The sequence below is a fragment of the Theobroma umbraticum genome, unplaced genomic scaffold, assembly GCF_002168275.2.
Source record: "Theobroma umbraticum cultivar Fairchild unplaced genomic scaffold, ASM216827v3 scaffold_55.0, whole genome shotgun sequence".
Lineage (NCBI taxonomy): Eukaryota > Viridiplantae > Streptophyta > Magnoliopsida > Malvales > Malvaceae > Theobroma > Theobroma umbraticum.
In genome coordinates this window covers 3,590,460-3,608,302 of record NW_018397270.1, presented here as the reverse complement: position 1 = coordinate 3,608,302, position 17,843 = coordinate 3,590,460, and the positions used below count along the sequence as shown (strand labels likewise).

Below are 17,843 nucleotides of genomic sequence, written 5' to 3'. Positions count from 1 at the left end.
GGGGTGGCAGGAACATGGACAAGAAAAAGAGCAAACTTGTTGGCATTGTAGATGGTGATCGTGAAAGCGACAGATTTAAAGATAGTCGCATTGAGAGGACAGATGAATTTGGTCGAATTATGACTCCCAAGGAAGCCTTCCGGATGCTTTCTCATAAATTTCATGGTAAAGAGCCAGGCAAAATGAAGCAAGAGAAACGGCAGAAGCAATACCAGGAAGCATTGAAGCTGAAGCAAATGAAAAATTCTGATACACCTCCCCTGTCAGTGGAGATGATAGGGAAGCTCAAGCTCAGCTGAAAACACTCTACCTTGTCCTTAGTGGTCATGTGAAACCAGGGCAAACGAGTGACCCTAGAAGTGGCTTTGCTATTGTTGAGAAGGATTTTCCAGGAGGCTTGACACCTATGCTCGGTGATAGAGAGGTTGAGCATTTCCTTGGAATTAAGCGCAAGGCTGAGCCGAGGAATTCAAGCACACCAAAGAAGCCTACAACTTGAAGTTTGGATTTTTTTTTTATGGTATGTTCAGCTGGTATGAAGGACCGTAAGAAGCAATATTGGATGCTAATTACCATGATGGTTTCGATAATAATTGTTATTTTTTCTCTTTTTTTTTTTTTGGAAGAATGATGATGTTAGCTGAGGGCATAACCTAAGAACTGTGCAGCTTTAGATTCTTGTTATATTCACTTTGTTTTCTTTGTTACACATGCTTCAAATCTGCACTGCCAATTCAAGCATTACCCTAAGTCTTTCTTTATATATATATATACATACAGCTTGCCAATAGCAACTCCAAAGGGAAGTTGACCTGTGATTCCAACCTTAATCTTCCGACAGATGAATAGGAAGCAAAGATTAAGCCTGATGAGTTGCTTGTTTATTCTTACTACTTCGCAACGCCCCCACTAGCTAGAAACGATTTCTCTAATTACATTACAACTATAAATAGGAGAAGCAGGAGAGAACCTTACAAGGTCAGTCTCATGTGTACAAGTACCAGCCAATTTGTTGGGGCAGTCTTGAAGGACGATCGGTGGCTTTGCCCTTTCGAAACAGAAACGGAATTCCCACAGCTGAAGCATATCAACTCGAGGCAGATTCTTGCATGCAATTTCAGGATAAGCTCCTACATTTTTTCTTCATAGCTTCTAGTATCTCTTTAACTTCCTATTCATTTCCAGGTTTAATTCCCAAAACTGGTTGGAGGGAAAAAAAAAAGAAAAGATATAATCAATGCCTTCATTTTATTTGTTTACAAGGTTTTGTCAATGCGTGCTTAATTAAAATTATTTTTCTAAAACTCTTTTCCATCCAAAAAGCATAACGTATTAATTAAAAATTATATATATATAGAACCAATATTATTTTCTACAAATATAAACTTAACCAAATGTTTTCGCTAACATTTCTCCTTGCTATTGCCATGCATTCTAGAGTATTGCAGCTATTACATGTGAATCCAAGTTATATTTAGTAAATTTGTGTATATAATTTCCAATTGTATCTTGTGGCAAGAGTTAAGACACATTAAAATAATCATATGGCTTGTTAAGAGAATCAGAACACATCTCTTGATTTTGCCATTTGTTGAGCTTTAAATTGATTAGAATTCTAAATCTTATTTGATTAGAATTCTTGTTTTGCATATAGCATTGAGTAATTATATGGTTTTAAACTTCTTATTTCATATGAAGTCTTAATCGTATTCTATTATGAACTTTTATATTATAAAAAGAGATCTCTAGATTTTAGAAGTGTAAGTAGTGTTTTGAAAGCTTTAAAGAATGAATAACTTGTAACTCTATCTTTTACTCTAAATAAAAACATTTTACTCATGTATGTATGTAGGTATGAAAAAATTTAATGAAAATATAGTTATGTATATAACATATTTTCATAATTGGCTCCAAGACAAAATTGTTGAGATTGCTTGTTTCAAAATATTCTGTTGGGTGCCTCAATTTCCTTGGTTTTGTCTGTATTTGCAAAGACAAACGTACTTTAATTAAATATGACATTCCTATATTGTCTTCTTTATATATATATATATATAAGCATCCATAAATATCACTTGTTTTTACTTAATAACAAAAACATTTACACACCTAATTTGTATTATAACTTGAAAACACCATGTCTCAAATTTGATTGGTCTTAAGTAGTAATTATGATCTGTCATCAAATCCTAATTTATTAGTTGATCTGGCCTATATTGCAAGGGTTGGGTGAGGTTTTTTGGTTCTTGTCTGATCAGTGCTTGACAGTCAATACGTTTTCAGATGTTTATCGTTTTTATTTATTATAATTTTTAATAATCTTATTTTTTTCATAATAATATTATGATATTTGGTCTTTCAAAAAAAAATTGAGGACAAGAGTTCATAGGCTTTTCCTTTTTTTTTTTTATCAAAGTTTGAGTTGAGTCCCTAATTTACTGTTTCAATGAATTTAATTCTTATTTTTTTACTAAAAGCTAATTTAAGGATAATCAATCAATATTTAAATTTCTAAGGTTAAATTCATAGGTAATTCACTAAGCAATTAGATATGAATTCGATTTAAATTTGTTATGTAGGGGGTGGGCAGATTGTTTCATGCAATTTGAGGAATAAGCTCCCATGTTTTTCTGGACAGCTTCTACTATCTTTTTCACTTGGTATGGAGATTTATCTCCTGGTTTAAATCCCATAACAGGTTGGAGAGGAAAACAAAACATGTGAAATCAAAGAATAGCTATGCATCCTTAAATGCAGCTATTGAATGTGAAATCAAAGTTATATTTAGTAATTTTTGAGTGTATGATTACCTTGAAATAAATCATAATCAGTGGCAAGTGATAAGGCAATATTGCAATAATTATAATGCTAAACAGGATAATTAGATTACATTCCATGATTTTGGCTTTCAATTTGTCAAAATTCATTGTGTTTTCGGTTCTTAAGGTCTGGCCACATTTGCTTTAATTTGTTTTCGATGCCTCTTCTTGTCAACCAGTTGCTTGTACTCTAGAAGTTTATTAATGAAAATTCACAAATGATCTAACAAAAAACAAAATGAACCGGAGAGTCATCAGCAAGTTGTGACCATAAACAATGGATGGTGAAAATTCTGAGGATGGGTTTCGAACATTCAATTCCAGTATTACAAACCAGAAGGTGGTCATACCAGACTGAGCTTGTAGAAGGCAAAGTCAGACATAGCTCAAACTAGCAAGGTGGCTAAGACAGCAGCAGCTAATAAGTGCCTATGCATTGTTACCACCGGAAGATGCCAAGTAATTAAGCTAGCCAAGAGTGCTTCTATGCGAGGGTTCTTATAGCAACTTTTAATGATCCAATGAAAGTACTCAACTTTTTCAAAAAAAGATTTGTTATTTGTATGCACTGAATTAAAAATTAGTCCATTTCTTTTTATCACATTGGGTTTTGATAGGTAAGAAGAGTTTGATTATTGAGTCCGATTTAAAGATGGTTATTTCATGGGTAAGCCTCGAATTTATTTAAATATTTTAAATGAAATTGATAATTATTAAAAAATTACCAAATATATATATAGAGTTACGTTACACTTTTAAAGAGGTAAATGCATTCGTAAATTCGTTTGTAAAATTTGACGTGAGTAGCAACCAGTGACAAAACCAATGTTAGAAATGACATCGAATAGAGTAATTATTATTTTCATAATATTTATACTCTAATTTTATTATTTATCTAAATGTCTAAACTCATTAACTATTGGACTACTTTTTAACTTCAAATTTATTACTCAAACTCTAGTTAAAATAAAAAGACAATACCCCTTAAACACTTGATTTTATAAGTTATAGAGTGAAAAAACAAAAAAAAATCAAAAAAATATATTTTTAAAGAAATTTCAACAGAAAATGAATTACATGAAAATTGCGAGTGTCTTCACGCGCAAAAAGCGGGCGTAGAGCTATTGGTTCTCTAGCACTCGTGCGTGTGGTAAGAAACCAACAACCAAAAAGAGGCTTTTAACTCCCAGAATTCCGACTTTGACTTTTCTGGAGGATATTATTCTTCGTCACATTCTATTATTAAAAAATTAATAAATTTTTTTTATAAAAATTAATTGAAAAGAAAAAAGAAATCAAATTCAGACAACATTTGCTTCTTTCCTTATCCAACTCCTATGATTCTTTGACTTGTTTTTTGGTTTTTTAACATTAAAAAGAACCATTAAATAAATAAAAAATTACCCATTTCTGCCAATTTAGGCAAACTTCTCCAATTCTCATGAAAACCTTTCATTGACTTTATAATTTGGTTTTTCGAAGAATGTAAGAACAACCCTTTTTCAATTCTTCTCTTTAGCATTAGTTTTGATCCATTTTTTGGAATTTTTTTTATTGGTCAACATCATGTATGATGCAGACGAAAAGTTTTTCAAAGGCCCCTTTTTTCATTGAGATTATCTCATTTTCGACTGAAAAGCCAAATACTTTTCAATGTAAGAATTGTTTTTTTTAAAATAAAATTATGGGATTTTTTTATTCTTGTCTAATGGGTGTTTATTTTGTTTCAATCCAGATTAAGGAACTGATAAATGGGTGTTTCCAGATAATAGCAGTGATTAATGATTAGGATCTTCAATTTGGAGGATGGAGATGTCTACCCAGCATGGAAATTCTAATCCCAAATCTTCTTCTGGTAATGTTTCATATATATATATATATATAAAAGCTTTTTCCCTTTTGTTTCCCTTATTTGTTATTTTTATATTTTCCATGAATGACATATACAGGAAGGAAATGAAAAAACATGGAAATATTGATAACCATCCATCATCAGCATTGTTGCCAAGAAAGCACAAATTTTCCTTTTTGTTGATGGAATGGCTGAAATTTTTTGACAACATTAATATTGGGATGAAGAAAACATGATTCATGATATTATCTCTTTATGGTTTTATGGTTTAAAACAGACTCATTTGTGCTATAAAGAAACTAGTTCATGGAAACAATGTTGGCTTAATTTTACCAGTGTTTGGGAGGAACAGTATAAAACTATTGAGCTTCATATGTTGACCCGTCTGATAATTTGGTAGATAATTTCACTTCTCAAATTATCTTATTTTCTCCATGAATGATAATGATATTATTTATGGTTGTCTGTGTTTTTGAATCAATTTTGATGAGCAATGATCCATTTCCTTGTACCTAGGCAAAGAGTCCTTTTATGTATTAGTATTTATGTTTCATGAACTTGTGAGCTGGTGATCAATTGTTTGCTTCTCATGACATGTTGAGCTTCTTATGGTATCCCCAAAATATGGTCCTAGTAGACAGTATCGGGATAGTGGTTCCCCAATTAGCATATTACCGTATATGTTTCCAAAAACTAACATTTTCTAATAAGATGTTTGGTTTATTTAATATGTTGCATTTGCAGGGTCAGGCTCTTGCTTATATGATCTCTTATGTTCAGAAACACCAAGTTGGAATCGAGTAAGTGATGCAGAGACATCATCTTCAATTCAGAGAAAGGACACATGGAAATCCACTGGTATTATGGGCTTTAATAACTCAAATTTTTTGTTTCAAGCATTATATCGCAAGTTCTCAAATAGAAATTGCAATATAAAATTTGGTGATGCACAAAGGACATAAATCCAATTTCTAACATGTTACATGCTATCCCCTTGAGGTCCTTAACTAGTTTTTTCCTGCAGTCTAACAAATTACTTTGCTTGAGTATCCTGAGTCATTTTTAAGTGATAACTTCTATTATGCATTAAACAGGTCCGCGAAGAAGGTTGGAGAGTTTGTTGCATGAGTCTGGGAATGGGATTTGTGCAGATTGTGGATCCCCAGATCCAAAATGGGTGTAAGTATCATGTTTTGACTTATTGGAAATTTTTCTTGTCTAATTTGTTCATTTCCAGAAAATAGTTTGCATTTCTCAAGGCTTAGGTAATGGTATGTTACTTTTTGGAACATCATCTCAAGTTGCATACTCTTTTAAGTGTGGTGAATGTATCTTGAGTTGATTTCATTCCCAACTTTTGGGAGGCGTATTCAGGTATTAAAACTGAATATGTGCAATCTGTCTACTCCTGGCTTGGGGTGATAGGAAAGAAAATAGTTGTCATGGTAGAAAATAACTGTCTGGCCTTCTCATTTCTAACTCTAGTAATAGATTTGGGGTTCATTTTTCTCAGGCATTCCTCAAGAAATACTTTTCTAGTACGATCATATTAATGTGTAATTCTTTGGACTTTTCAACCCTGCCTGAGAAAACTATAGTGCAGTCTAGGCCTCTATAAGGTAAATATCATGACAGTTTACTCTGTCCATTTTTCTTCCCAATAAAATATATACTCAAAGAAAAGAAAATGATTTCTTGGTTGAGCTTAAGGAGTTTGTACACAGTAGCTTCTTTCATCCATATTAAGGGGAAAAGGAACATATTGCTGAAGAAAAAATATCATTTTATTTAGTAATTTCTTTTTTATTTCTGATTGTTGCAAATATTTGCCTTTTGCAAATAATATCATTTCTGCATGATCCACCATATTTTTCTTTTTTTGGAGGCTTTCTCTCTTTCTCTGTTTCATTTGTTTATGATGCCTTGAACCTAAAGTATTCCCTGATATCTGTCATAGTGACTATAATTCATTTTTTTGCCTCTTTGCCGCAGCTTTCCCGTTTTATTTGTGCTTAAATTTGGTATATTTGATTGACGTTGTCTTTCTTTTGACTATTATTTGATGGATATCAGATCTGTAAGTCTTGGAGTATTTATTTGTATCAAATGCTCTGGTGTTCATAGAAGCCTTGGAGTGCATATATCAAAGGTGCGGTCCTCAGATTATGCTCCTAATCTTCCTTCTTAAACAAAGTTTGAGTAACTGATTATATTACATTGCGCAGTCATTAACTGGCTTTTGAGATATCCTAAAGACTTATAAAAGTTGAAATTACTACTTTAAATAAGCTAGGCAAGGATTCTGCTGATATGAAACTCTGACAGTTGCATTAATGCATCTTGAATCTGCCATCCCCATGTCCGCTACCTTCAGCCATCATCTGGGTAAAGTGTGCACGGTTTGAGCTAAAGCAGTTAGATATGACAACCAGCTATTATGAGAAAGAAAATTAGCAGCTAGTAGTTACCCAAGCAATAAAACAATACATAGAGGAATGAGCAAATTATTGGCCTTGTGACAAAGCTAATCATGGTTTTTATTGTGTTATATAATAACTTAAGTAGAAATCGGATAAGGGAGTTGTCATCTCCATGAAGCATGCTTCTAGTTTCTGGGATAAAGGATGTGATGATCATTAGTATGTCATGAATAGAAAATTCTTTTTAATAGATACTTTCTTTCGAAGTTTGCCATATAGTCTATTCAATCAGTTGCTGGTGAACTATTTCTGGATAATTTGTAGTATTCTAATATTAGTTCTTACAATTGAGCCTAAGAAATTCTCTCTCTCTCTCTCTCACTCTCACACACACTCACACACACACACGCAGAGAACACATGCATAGATGCACATACATGCACTTATCCGCTAATTTTCTAATTTCATAAGCCATTGTGCTAGGTTTTATCAGTGAAGCTAGATGAATGGACAGATGACCAAGTTGATTCCCTGGTAAATTTGGGTGGCAATACTGTAGCAAACAATAAGTATGAAGCTTGCCTTCCTGATAACCTCAAAAAGCCCAGACCAGATTCCTCCATTGAGGAGCGCTCTGATTTCATTAAGTAATGCCAACTTAAATTTGTCATACCTGCTTTGGCAAGAACACTTATACCATTTTGCTTAGTACTCTATTTCTTGAATTCTCAGGAGAAAATATGAGATGCTGCAATTTTTGGATGGAAATGAACAAATGATCTGCCCCTACCCACCTCATCAGAAAACTTCATCTTCAACTCCACACTGTTCTGCAGGCCAACATTTTACCCAAGAAAAAAAACAGTGTGAGAAACAACCAACCAGACATCGTATAGGGCACAAATTTAGAAACAGCTGGGGAAGAAAAGATTCTGAGCACAAGTCCACTAAGAAGAGCAACTCATTGGTAATTATTTCTTGTTTAATTGGTGCTTATTATCAATTTCTGCTTTTGGAAGCACTTCTTCGTTAAAGAGCAACCTATTTGAAGCATACCTGCTATTCTGGGAAAAATACTTTTGCTTTCTGATACTGCTTTATTGAAGAAAGACAAATAGATATCTCGAACTTGTTTTTAACAAAATAGGGTAAACTGACCACTTTGTTTACTTCTAAGTTTGTGGCAAAAAAAGGCTTACATGAGATGATTCTAACTTGTGTTAATCTTTAAATTATAGGTGCTATTTATAATTAAATGTGGATAGGTCATGGATGCACATTGCTTACTGGTGTTGCTCACCTCTGTTACATTACATACTGATTCTATCCTACACCTATCATTACCAGTCATATACATGAGATCCACAATTCAGAAGTGGGTTCCACAAACATGGATGGTGATGATAGGTGTATGGGCCGCACTTGGTTAAATAAGAAACGGAGGGTTGTTACAATTTAATTAATACCTGACTATCTCTCCTTAATTTGTAGTAAGTAAAATGAAGATCTCTAAATCAGAAAAAATTTTCTATACCTCTGATTTCTGCAAACTAGCTGGTAGTGCGGCAATGTTGAGGTTTTTGGATATATCAATGTTTTCTTAGAAAAAGCTTCAAGGAATTTTATTTCTCAGAGCCCCTTAAGTGGTTATGAAGGTGTCAAAATGGTGTGCACATGTATGTGCATGCCCACGGAGTGTGAACAATGTGCTTAGAACCACTAATAGTGGAAAATATGGATTTTGTAGTTAAAAATTCTTATTGAAGGTAACGAAAGGAAAAATGCATAGAAACTTTATAAATGACTAATTCTTGGCTAAGAGATGTTATATATGCAGTCCAGAGAATAAGTGCCACGTTTTCATTGATAGCGTATGCTGCATTGACAATATGCAGTTTTTTAGGATGCACCATTCTAGTTAAAATTTGAAGGCTATTGATTATAATTTATCTGAATAAAGCAACAAGCAAGTACTGTGACATCTTAGTTTTTGAAATTCAATGACAAATGGAATTTGCATTAAAGTGTGTTACTGAATGTTATTTTTTCTCTAAATGTACTTTTTATAGGCAGGTATGGTTGAATTTATTGGCCTGGTTAAGGTGAATGTGGTTAAAGGCACCAACCTAGCTGTTCGGGATATGATGACTAGCGACCCATATGTGATTCTTGCATTGGGTCAACAAGTATGCTTCTTTTTTTCACTAATATAGTGACTTTTTTATACATTGAACTGAAATGGGCATATCTTATGAAGCAAGTTGTGGTAGTAATCTAAATCCTTCATAATTCGTTTTTGCAGTCTGTGAAGACCCGCGTCATAAAGAACAACCTAAATCCAGTCTGGAATGAAAGCCTAATGTTGTCCATTCCGGAAAACATTCCTCCTTTAAAAGTGGTGAGTCGGGTTCTTTTGCTCAAAAAAAAAAACTGTAAAACTTGGTGTGGAATTATATATAGCTTGCTTGACATTTTGCAAATTTAGCTTCATTACAGTGAGAGTACTATGTGTGTAAATCGTGAAGAATACTCTTAATTGATTGCATGTTCTCTAGAAGCCCCAAGATATTATAAGCACTGACTGATTTCTGAGAAAGAAAGGAAATGTGGGGATCTTAAAAACTGTTTCAGGTTAGGTAACAGTAGTGAGCATGTATTTCCCTCTCCCTTTCCTTGTCAAATAGATAAGTCCAATGTTTCATTGAAAATGCTTTTTATGGCCTGGTTTAATCTTAATTCGTTTTGCTGTTCGAGTCTTTGTATGCAGCTTGTGTATGATAAGGATACTTTCTCAACTGATGATTTTATGGGGGATGCCGAGATTGACATTCAACCGCTGGTTGCTGCTGCCAAAGCCTGTGAGAACTCGGAGCTTCGGGAATCAATGCAGCTTGGGAAATGGGTAGCAAGCAAAGACAACACCCTAGTTAAAGATGGTATCATCACCTTAGTAGATGGAAAAGTAAAACAGGAAATCTCTCTTAGGCTACAAAATGTTGAGAGAGGGGTGCTAGAGATTGAGCTCGAATGTGTTCCCCTAACTCAATAGCTGTCAAAAAGACTCAGGTACATGTTGGGATGTCAAAATTCCACTTCTATCCACTTTGAATGGATAATGTAATTTAGGAAACATTGTCTAGGTTAAGTATGCCTTCCCGGAGGTTTTTGTCCCACTTTGAATGTTCAAGATGATGCATGCAAATGCATTTTGAATATTTACTGCTCTGATGTTGTAAGTAATACATGTGCTTGCATTGAGGGGGAACATCTCGGGAGGACTATGAAGTGGTCGAGAGAGTAAGCTCGAGTGAGCTTGTGTGTCCTCAGTGATGAGCAGGCAACCCCCACTTATAGAGTGAGGCAATGGTATACGGATGCTGGTGGAACTCTGCAGCAACCCACTTGCAATCTCATCAGCCTTGCTCCCTACAATGGTTTTACTCTCCTTTCTTTCATCTTCCCCGCTTTCTCAACTTGGGGCCTAAATTGGGCAAATTTCACCTTTAGGGAGAGTGGTCTGGCACTAGGGTCCCTCTTAATCTTTTCAAAATTCCAATGAAGCAAGTAATAACACTATTAGGGAAAACTTTAACGGATACATATAATAGTGTTGAAAAATGGGTGAAATCAAACAGATTCAAATCTTTTGGAGAAACTACAATAGTATTTTGATCAAACTACTATGTAGTTTGGCTGATTTTGTTGCTGAGTTTTGTTCTGCTACTAGCTATCTTCTTCTTCTTGTAGCCGCTTGTCTGCTTCTATTGATTGAATACAAATTTTGCAATTATCCAAAACATAATAATAATAAAGATGGTTATTAATTATAATTTGAGTTGAGCTAATAATATGACTGCTAATGTTATTAAGTAGAAACCCTGACTTGTAATTTGACTTTATGATGAGATATAAGGAAAAAATCGACCACCATATATTTTTGGATGTTAAATCTTGAATTCTAATTCTACACACATCAAGAAAATGTTTCCTCAATGATTTTTTTTTCTAGTTTAATCTTTCTTGCAAACTGAAAATTTAACATATTTAAGTGTCGCAACGTGCAAATTTAAAAACCCGAGAACCCAATCACCTCGATATGAGTTAAAGAGTTACCGTCAATCTTTTTTGTTTAGGTTCGTCTTGATGTGGGTTAGGGAGTCGCCACGTTGCGACACCGAGTGTGAAAATCTTCAAGCAAATCAAGAAAGGTTCAGAAGATACAAATCCAGAAGGTTTGAAGGTACCACTTTGATCATCAAGAAACATATGATCTCAGCATACAGGAAGTGAGGATTTGGGGAGAAATTGGATTCAATCTCTTGCAGAAGTTGAGTACGAAGGTGGAAAATAGATTAACAACAATCAGTAAATGTATATATTGGTTTCTGCAGCCGCAAAACTATAGAAGCAAGCAGTTTTATCTCACAAAATTTTGGGGACAGTATATTTTATTCCAAACTTCTGACATCAGCTGCTTAATTTGTCATCTGATGGGTGTGAAAGTGAAACATTGCCATTATAATATATGTGTATAAGGGGAAAAATGAAGAAGAAAAAACCAAAAAAAAAAAAGTTAGCATAAATGATGCATCTCCATCATGTATGTTGCAATTACAAACTAGACTTATAGCTAACACCAGTATCTGAGATCCACTTGTCCCCACGGAGGAATTCCTTGACTGTAAACTTTTTGGCTTCTTTATCAGTAATACTTCTCAAACCTTTCCATTTAACTCTATCCTTGGTTGAAGAACCAGGGCCGGTGTTCTTATATTCAGAGTAGAATATGGTGTCTGGTGCAGTAGTTCCACTCCATGGCAACCACCCTTTTGGATGTATCAAGTTCCCAAGATTTGAATGCATGAGTATGGTTGTGGAATAATTCTTCCAGGGTCGTCCAAGGTATGTTCCCAAAGAGGTATCCAACTTCCCATAAGGTAAAATGGTGCAATTCTGAATAGCAATCCCGGTGTTTTGATTGGGGTCAACCTTCCCTTGAGCAGTGATTGTGTTCTGTTGGTTAGGCATAGGCTGCCTAGGGAGTATGTTACAGTTTTGGAAGACAACAGCTGAGTTTCCAAATATGAAATCAACTGTTCCTGTAATGTTGCATTCACGGTAGAATTGGCGGTTGGAATGTGCATAGAGAGTGTCCTGAAAAGCCTCAAAGCAACACCGGTGAAAGACAGATTGGTCTGCAGTTGACATCAAGGCTACTGCCTGGTGCTTTTGCGGTCCAGCAGTGTTGACAAATCCCATATCTCGAGCAACAAAGCCTTTTCCGAACACAGCTGCAAAGAAATGCAAGTTTGCACTGTTAGAAATTACAATTTGTCAATCTTAATGAGGATCTAAATTAGTATTTGAAAACTCACCAAATGTTGCAGTTGAAAATGTGGGAGTCCCATCAACATAGTTGAGGCTTCCAGATACAACTGTGGATTCCATCCCATCACCAATCATGGTGACATTCCATTTTTCCTTCTCCACCCTTACATTTTCGCTATAAACCCCCTTCTTCACATAGATCACAGTCCTCTTCTTGCTTTTGTCAGGAACTGCCTTGAGGGCAGCACTGATAGTCTTATACTTACCAGAGCCATCTTTTGCCACAATAATATTAGCTTTCTTCTTCAAGAGGTCCGAACTTTGAAGTAACTTCCTGTCTTTCACATGAAACCACTCTGGCTCTTCATGGTTGGGAGGAAAACTCATTAATCGCCTTAGATTCAACGCATTTGCAACCTTTGAAATCCATGTTATAATGGCGAGGCTGTTGCTGGTTAGTTCAGAAGAATAATTCAGATGGTCATGAACACCGGCCTTGGTGTCTCCTTTGAGCTCTTCAAAGGCATCAATGCAGGTCTGCTGGTATGTACCAGCTGAACTTAGCCATGTTCTGAGATCATCCACAGCTTGAATAACCGAAACTTCATCTGATGATGATAAGGAGCTATTAAGATGATCAATTGCTAGACTCAAAAGTTCACCACAATTCTCCAAGGCTGCAACTGACATCTTATCAGCATCACCTTTAAAAATTCCATTCTTGGAGAAATACTGGGATGCTTTTGATAGCTCAGCAATGGCTACTTTCATTGACAACTTGAAGATGTCTTCAGGTTGAAGCTGGTTGGAGTTAGCCATAGGAGCAAGACTATCGTAACACGTATCCTTATACAAGGTCACATCACATACAGCTTTGATAGAACTAGAGATGGGCTGAACTCCACCATTGCCACCATTTTTGGAGTCTCCTCTAGACCCTCGACTTCCAAAAACAGCAGCGACTACAATAGTAGCAAGGACTATGAAAGACAGGCTAATGATGGCAATTCTCCTCCTGGTTTTTCGACGAGCCTGGAGCCTTGCTTGATCGGCCTCATTGACTTTGCCATAAGCTCCGGACATGTTCGAAAAGGTTTTCCTTTTTCTATTGGATTGTGCATTAGATATGGAAGAAGGAATAGCTTTATATATTAGTACTATTTTAGGGAATAGCAAGCTGTAACTTTGGTGGTTGAATTGGCAGTCTGAATACGTGCGAGCCATTTTCATTACTCCTGTGTTTGTCAAAGGCAACGCTCTTTCTCTATGTCTGAATGTTGTGCTGCTCATGTTGGTAGCTTAGGACCAAAAACTTGAGCAAATATGAATAATACTAACTAAAGGCCTACATGTTCATTCCTTGAAATAATGTTAATGCATATTTCAGTTTCGAATTTGATATAAGGATATCAAATGCCTACATGTTCATTTCTTGAAATAATTTTAATATATATTTCCGGTTTGGAATTAGATATAAGGTTATCAAGGTACCCATTATTTTTCAAGTATCCTAACTAGAATTCTATTATTTGATAAGGCACCCAAACCTTATAAATACTTTATAATATTTGTAAAATTTTAAATAAATAAATGAAAACTAATTTAATTTTTCCACAAAAAAAGCAAATAATTAAAAAAAATGGGTTTAAGGTAAGATTAACAGGCCAGGAAGTTTTGCAGGCTAGAAAAGAAATATCTAGCCCACAAAATTTGGGTTCAACTTAGGCATTCGAATTGGTCAAACGCCAAATTAATTAATCTAATTTGCCCCATCAACCTTGTTGTTTTTTTGGTTCACAATTTAAAAAATTTAAACTATCATCAAAAGTTGGCTAGTGAAGTTTGGAAATGCATTAAAATGGGAATGAAGTTGCATTTGCTAGAGGCAGTGAAGTGATGGATTGGATTTACGGTGTGCTCTTCCAGGATAAAAAGGATCCATGAATTCCTGATCGTATAAAGTATATGGAACGCAAAGAATGAGTTTCTACATGGACAAGTAGGAAGAGCTCTCATGTTGCCGGAGGAATCCTTAGCTCAGAATGCCGATCGGACAGGAATAGTTTTGGTCAGAGGGGGAAGGTTTTGTAACAAGAGGTGCAATGGACACAACGACATCAAGGTGTGTTCGAAGTTTTTAACATTGGTGTAGTTGTGTCTGTTCAGGGATGCCATATGGGTGTGGAAGTGGCTATCAGAGAATATCAAAGGAGAAGTGATAGCTATGCTGGCTGCAATCAAATGGCAAAAAATCCCTTTGTGGCATTGCAACTAATCTATAAAGCAAACCTGAAAATTCAATTTGGGACAATCAATGGTTTGGTTGACATTTTTGGCAAATCTATTTCAACATGCAACTTTCATAAATATTGATTGACAGGACACTACATCTTCAAGCAGCTGTGCAAGGCATTTGTTTCTCTTCAAAAGAAACAAAGCTATTAAATGAAAACAACATAATAACATCAAAAAAGAAAAAAAGATAATTTCATCTATGACCGTTGATCAATCCATTGACTCATCCCTGGAATATTATTGTAATAGAAAGGAAAGGATTGAAGATGAAGTGATTAATGGTTACTCCATCATACTGCCTAAGAAGCTTTGATGGCGACTAGTCACCTAAATTATGACAGAGATAGATTGCCCCAACCAAACTAGGGAAGAATTCAGGTCAGAAGCATCCCAAATTTAGGTGTAGTTTCAGAAACAGGAAACCAAAACAGGATATAATCCTGATATATATGTTAGATATATGAGTTAAACATGCAGCAGATCATAAAGAACAATATGTGCTGCTCTTCAGAGGTTGTTAAGGGTAAAAAGTAAAAACAAACCAGGAAGCACGTTTGGTAAAACAGACTTGTCATGAATCACAAGACAAAAGAGCAAAATCCTACAAACTAAATTCAAAAACAATACTCCATTAACATATTGACAAACAGAAATGCAGAGCACTGCACATATAACTTATGCTCTCGAATAACTGAAAAAGGTGGTATCACAAAGGTTGAGAGATTGTTACAGCAATTTCATTAAAAATAAAAATCAAATTAAAAAAGAAAAGAAAAAAAGAAGGGGTTAGAATGAAGATAATAATAGAGGGGCATTCTTAACCACTCAGTTAATAATTCTAGACTCCTTAAGCACAGAATAATTGATCATTTGGAGCATCTTTAATTCTTAAACATGACTAGACAGAGGCATTAAGGGCTGCTTAGCACTGGTAGAAATTGGGACAAAGAAAGGTAGTTAGGACATCAGATCAATACATTCTGATAGATAGTTGACATTTGCGGTATCTATGCATCAAATCTGTATAAAACCTCACAATCGTCTACTCTACGCTCCCATGAATAGGACCCTACACGGATTAAATATTCAAACCGTTTTTTGCATACTATTTACCCTTTCCTTCAATTAGGAATAATTCCACAGTGATAAGCAATTAGGTACCTTAAGCTGAAGGCCTGAAACAAACCCCAAATCATATCCACACTATTGGTTCCATATGAAAGAATGAAATTTCAGGTATATATGCTCCAAAGTTTCTTTGATTACAAAGTGGACTCAATAAGGCATAAATAGTCTATTCACATTACAATTTGTCATTTGCAACATATGCAAGTGCATTACATTAAATAACACTAAATATTTACAATACCATATAGGAGAAATAAACGATCTCCTTGACAATCAAAATGCCCAAACCAAATATGGCATTTTGATTACATTGCACCATTATTGTCAACATCCAGTTGAACAAGACAACAAACGATCATCAGCTCTCTGCTAAGGAACGTTTCATACCCAACACATCAAACCATTACCCGCATCATCAATATACCTTAATAAACGAAACAAGCAAGCTTCTAAATATACCTTAAGAGTTAAGACCCAGTAGCAATCAAAGTTTTAAGAGCAGCAATCCGGGCACCGAATCAAGCCATTCTCATTGCATTCCAAGCATCTCTTAAGCAACCCTTCATCTTCATCAAACACTTTTCGGCTCCCACTACAATTCCCACAAGGCACAAACCTCACATCCCCGCAAGCTTCACAAACAAACCCAGGTTGTCTCCTTGGAAATCCATCAAGAATCTTAGCCAATTCGCCAACTTCAAACATGCTTTTAATCACGTCAGCACCACCAACACACTTTCCCTTTATAAAAACCTGCGGCAAACTCACATTTTTTTCTTTCAAAACACTTTGCAACTCTTTCCTGTAAGCTGCGTCCATGGAAATATCTCTTTCATCCACCCATACTCTAAACCCTCTAAATATCATCCTCACAGCATAACAATCCTCGTAAGTCCTTCGAATCCCTCGTAAACTAGTGAAATAAACAACGATTCGATCTTCAGTGCCCGGTAATCTTATCAAAGGGTTATTAAAACTCGAAGAAAACGAGGAAGAATAGCCAATTGATTTCGCGGGTCTTAAAACAACCTTGGGCACAGATTCCTTTGGACTTGCTGTCAAGCTTGATGAAGACAACGATGATTTGGCGGATTCGAATAAACTGCAAAGCTTTCTAACTTTACCTTTGACGGAATCGATTGAATTGTAAATTTTGGAAATGGAAGCCGCCCGATTAAGCGACGGATTGTTGAGAAGAAAATGAACTTTGGGGGGATTGGATTCAGCTGCCGTGGCGTGCATAGTAAACGAGCGATTGAAGAACATAGACCCGGACGATGATTTCGCCTTGTTATCTTCCGATTCCGCCATCGACCCAGATCAGAAAAACCCACGAATAAACAAGAAAATACAAACTTTTTGACAAAGAAAAAACAAAATCAAGATTGAAAACCAATATGGAACAATGGGGTGTTCTTTTGTTGGGGTTTTGGTTGGTGCGGTGGGTTTGTTTTTTGGGGGGTTGGACTGGTTTTTGGTTTTGGGTTCTTGTTGTTGATGATGATGATGATGTCGGTTTGCGTTTCACTTTAGAAAAAGAGAGGAAGAAAAGTCGTTTCGTCGGTTGAAGGAAATGAAGGATCTTTTTGTTAGCTTTATTGTTTGGGGAGGAAGAAAGAAATGTGGAGGAGGAGCTCTGCTTTTTGGTAAACGTAGCATCGAAGCAAGAAATTTTGTTTATATTAAATCATTATTATTTATAAAATATTTTAAATTTTATACTGATAAAAGCTAAATAAATTAATTAAATTTTGTATAATATTTCATATAAAAATTATATTTAATTTTTACTCTTAAATTTAACTTTTATAATAATTAAATTATCTTTAATCAAGTATCATATTAACACTATTAAGATGAAAATGGTAAAATAAATTTATGGTAATTATTTTTTGTGAGTTGTAATGAAATTATGGACGGAAAATTTAAAAGAAAAAGGATTTATTTATTTATTTATTTATTATTTATTTGGGGGAGAAAACTGAGTTTCTAGGTGAATGA

At 35.0% G+C, this 17,843-nt stretch overlaps 3 protein-coding genes across 6 annotated transcripts; 1 reads left to right on the top strand and 2 right to left on the bottom strand.

Annotated features, from left to right (window-relative positions):
• The first annotated feature begins 4,090 nt into the window (after positions 1–4,090).
• LOC110426111 (Calcium-dependent ARF-type GTPase activating protein family) lies at positions 4,091–10,306 on the top strand. 4 transcript variants are annotated; one of them, XM_021441213.2, is made up of 11 exons: positions 4,091–4,304; positions 4,399–4,474; positions 4,555–4,674; positions 5,416–5,529; positions 5,766–5,850; positions 6,745–6,820; positions 7,575–7,738; positions 7,824–8,058; positions 9,161–9,277; positions 9,394–9,489; positions 9,859–10,306. In XM_021441213.2, the coding sequence occupies exons 3-11, from the start codon at positions 4,626–4,628 to the stop codon at positions 10,138–10,140; spliced, it is 1,218 nt and encodes a 405-aa protein (XP_021296888.1). In that variant the 5' UTR covers positions 4,091–4,304; positions 4,399–4,474; positions 4,555–4,625; the 3' UTR covers positions 10,141–10,306. The 4 variants fall into 4 exon arrangements, with proteins under 4 accessions (XP_021296888.1, XP_021296889.1, XP_021296887.1 ...); XM_021441214.2 differs by lacking the exon at positions 4,399–4,474 and having other exon boundaries at positions 4,585–4,674; XM_021441212.2 differs by lacking the exon at positions 4,399–4,474.
• A 965-nt stretch (positions 10,307–11,271) lies between these two features.
• LOC110426110 (putative pectinesterase/pectinesterase inhibitor 24) lies at positions 11,272–15,805 on the bottom strand. The gene is made up of 2 exons (XM_021441209.1): positions 12,467–15,805; positions 11,272–12,382 (listed from the first exon to the last, which is right to left on the bottom strand). Exons 1-2 carry the CDS (start codon positions 13,707–13,709, stop codon positions 11,703–11,705), a joined length of 1,923 nt encoding a protein of 640 aa, XP_021296884.1. The 5' UTR covers positions 13,710–15,805; the 3' UTR covers positions 11,272–11,702.
• Positions 15,806–15,931: 126 nt separating this feature from the next.
• On the bottom strand, positions 15,932–17,489 carry LOC110426112 (Glutaredoxin family protein). The gene has a single exon (XM_021441216.1). It carries the CDS (start codon positions 17,151–17,153, stop codon positions 16,335–16,337), a length of 819 nt encoding a protein of 272 aa, XP_021296891.1. The 5' UTR covers positions 17,154–17,489; the 3' UTR covers positions 15,932–16,334.
• Positions 17,490–17,843: the final 354 nt, after the last annotated feature.

Coding starts and splice junctions, on each gene's coding strand:
- LOC110426112 (XM_021441216.1), bottom strand. CDS start 17,153: ATGGCGGAATCGGAAGATAACAAGGCGAAATCATCGTCCGGGTCTATG.
- LOC110426110 (XM_021441209.1), bottom strand. CDS start 13,709: ATGAGCAGCACAACATTCAGACATAGAGAAAGAGCGTTGCCTTTGACA. Junction 12,383..12,466: donor ATTTTCAACTGCAACATTTG/GTGAGTTTTCAA, acceptor ATTTCTTTGCAG/CTGTGTTCGGAAAAGGCTTT.
- LOC110426111 (XM_021441214.2), top strand. CDS start 4,626: ATGGAGATGTCTACCCAGCATGGAAATTCTAATCCCAAATCTTCTTCT. Junction 5,851..6,744: donor TCCCCAGATCCAAAATGGGT/GTAAGTATCATG, acceptor GATGGATATCAG/ATCTGTAAGTCTTGGAGTAT. Junction 9,490..9,858: donor ACATTCCTCCTTTAAAAGTG/GTGAGTCGGGTT, acceptor CTTTGTATGCAG/CTTGTGTATGATAAGGATAC.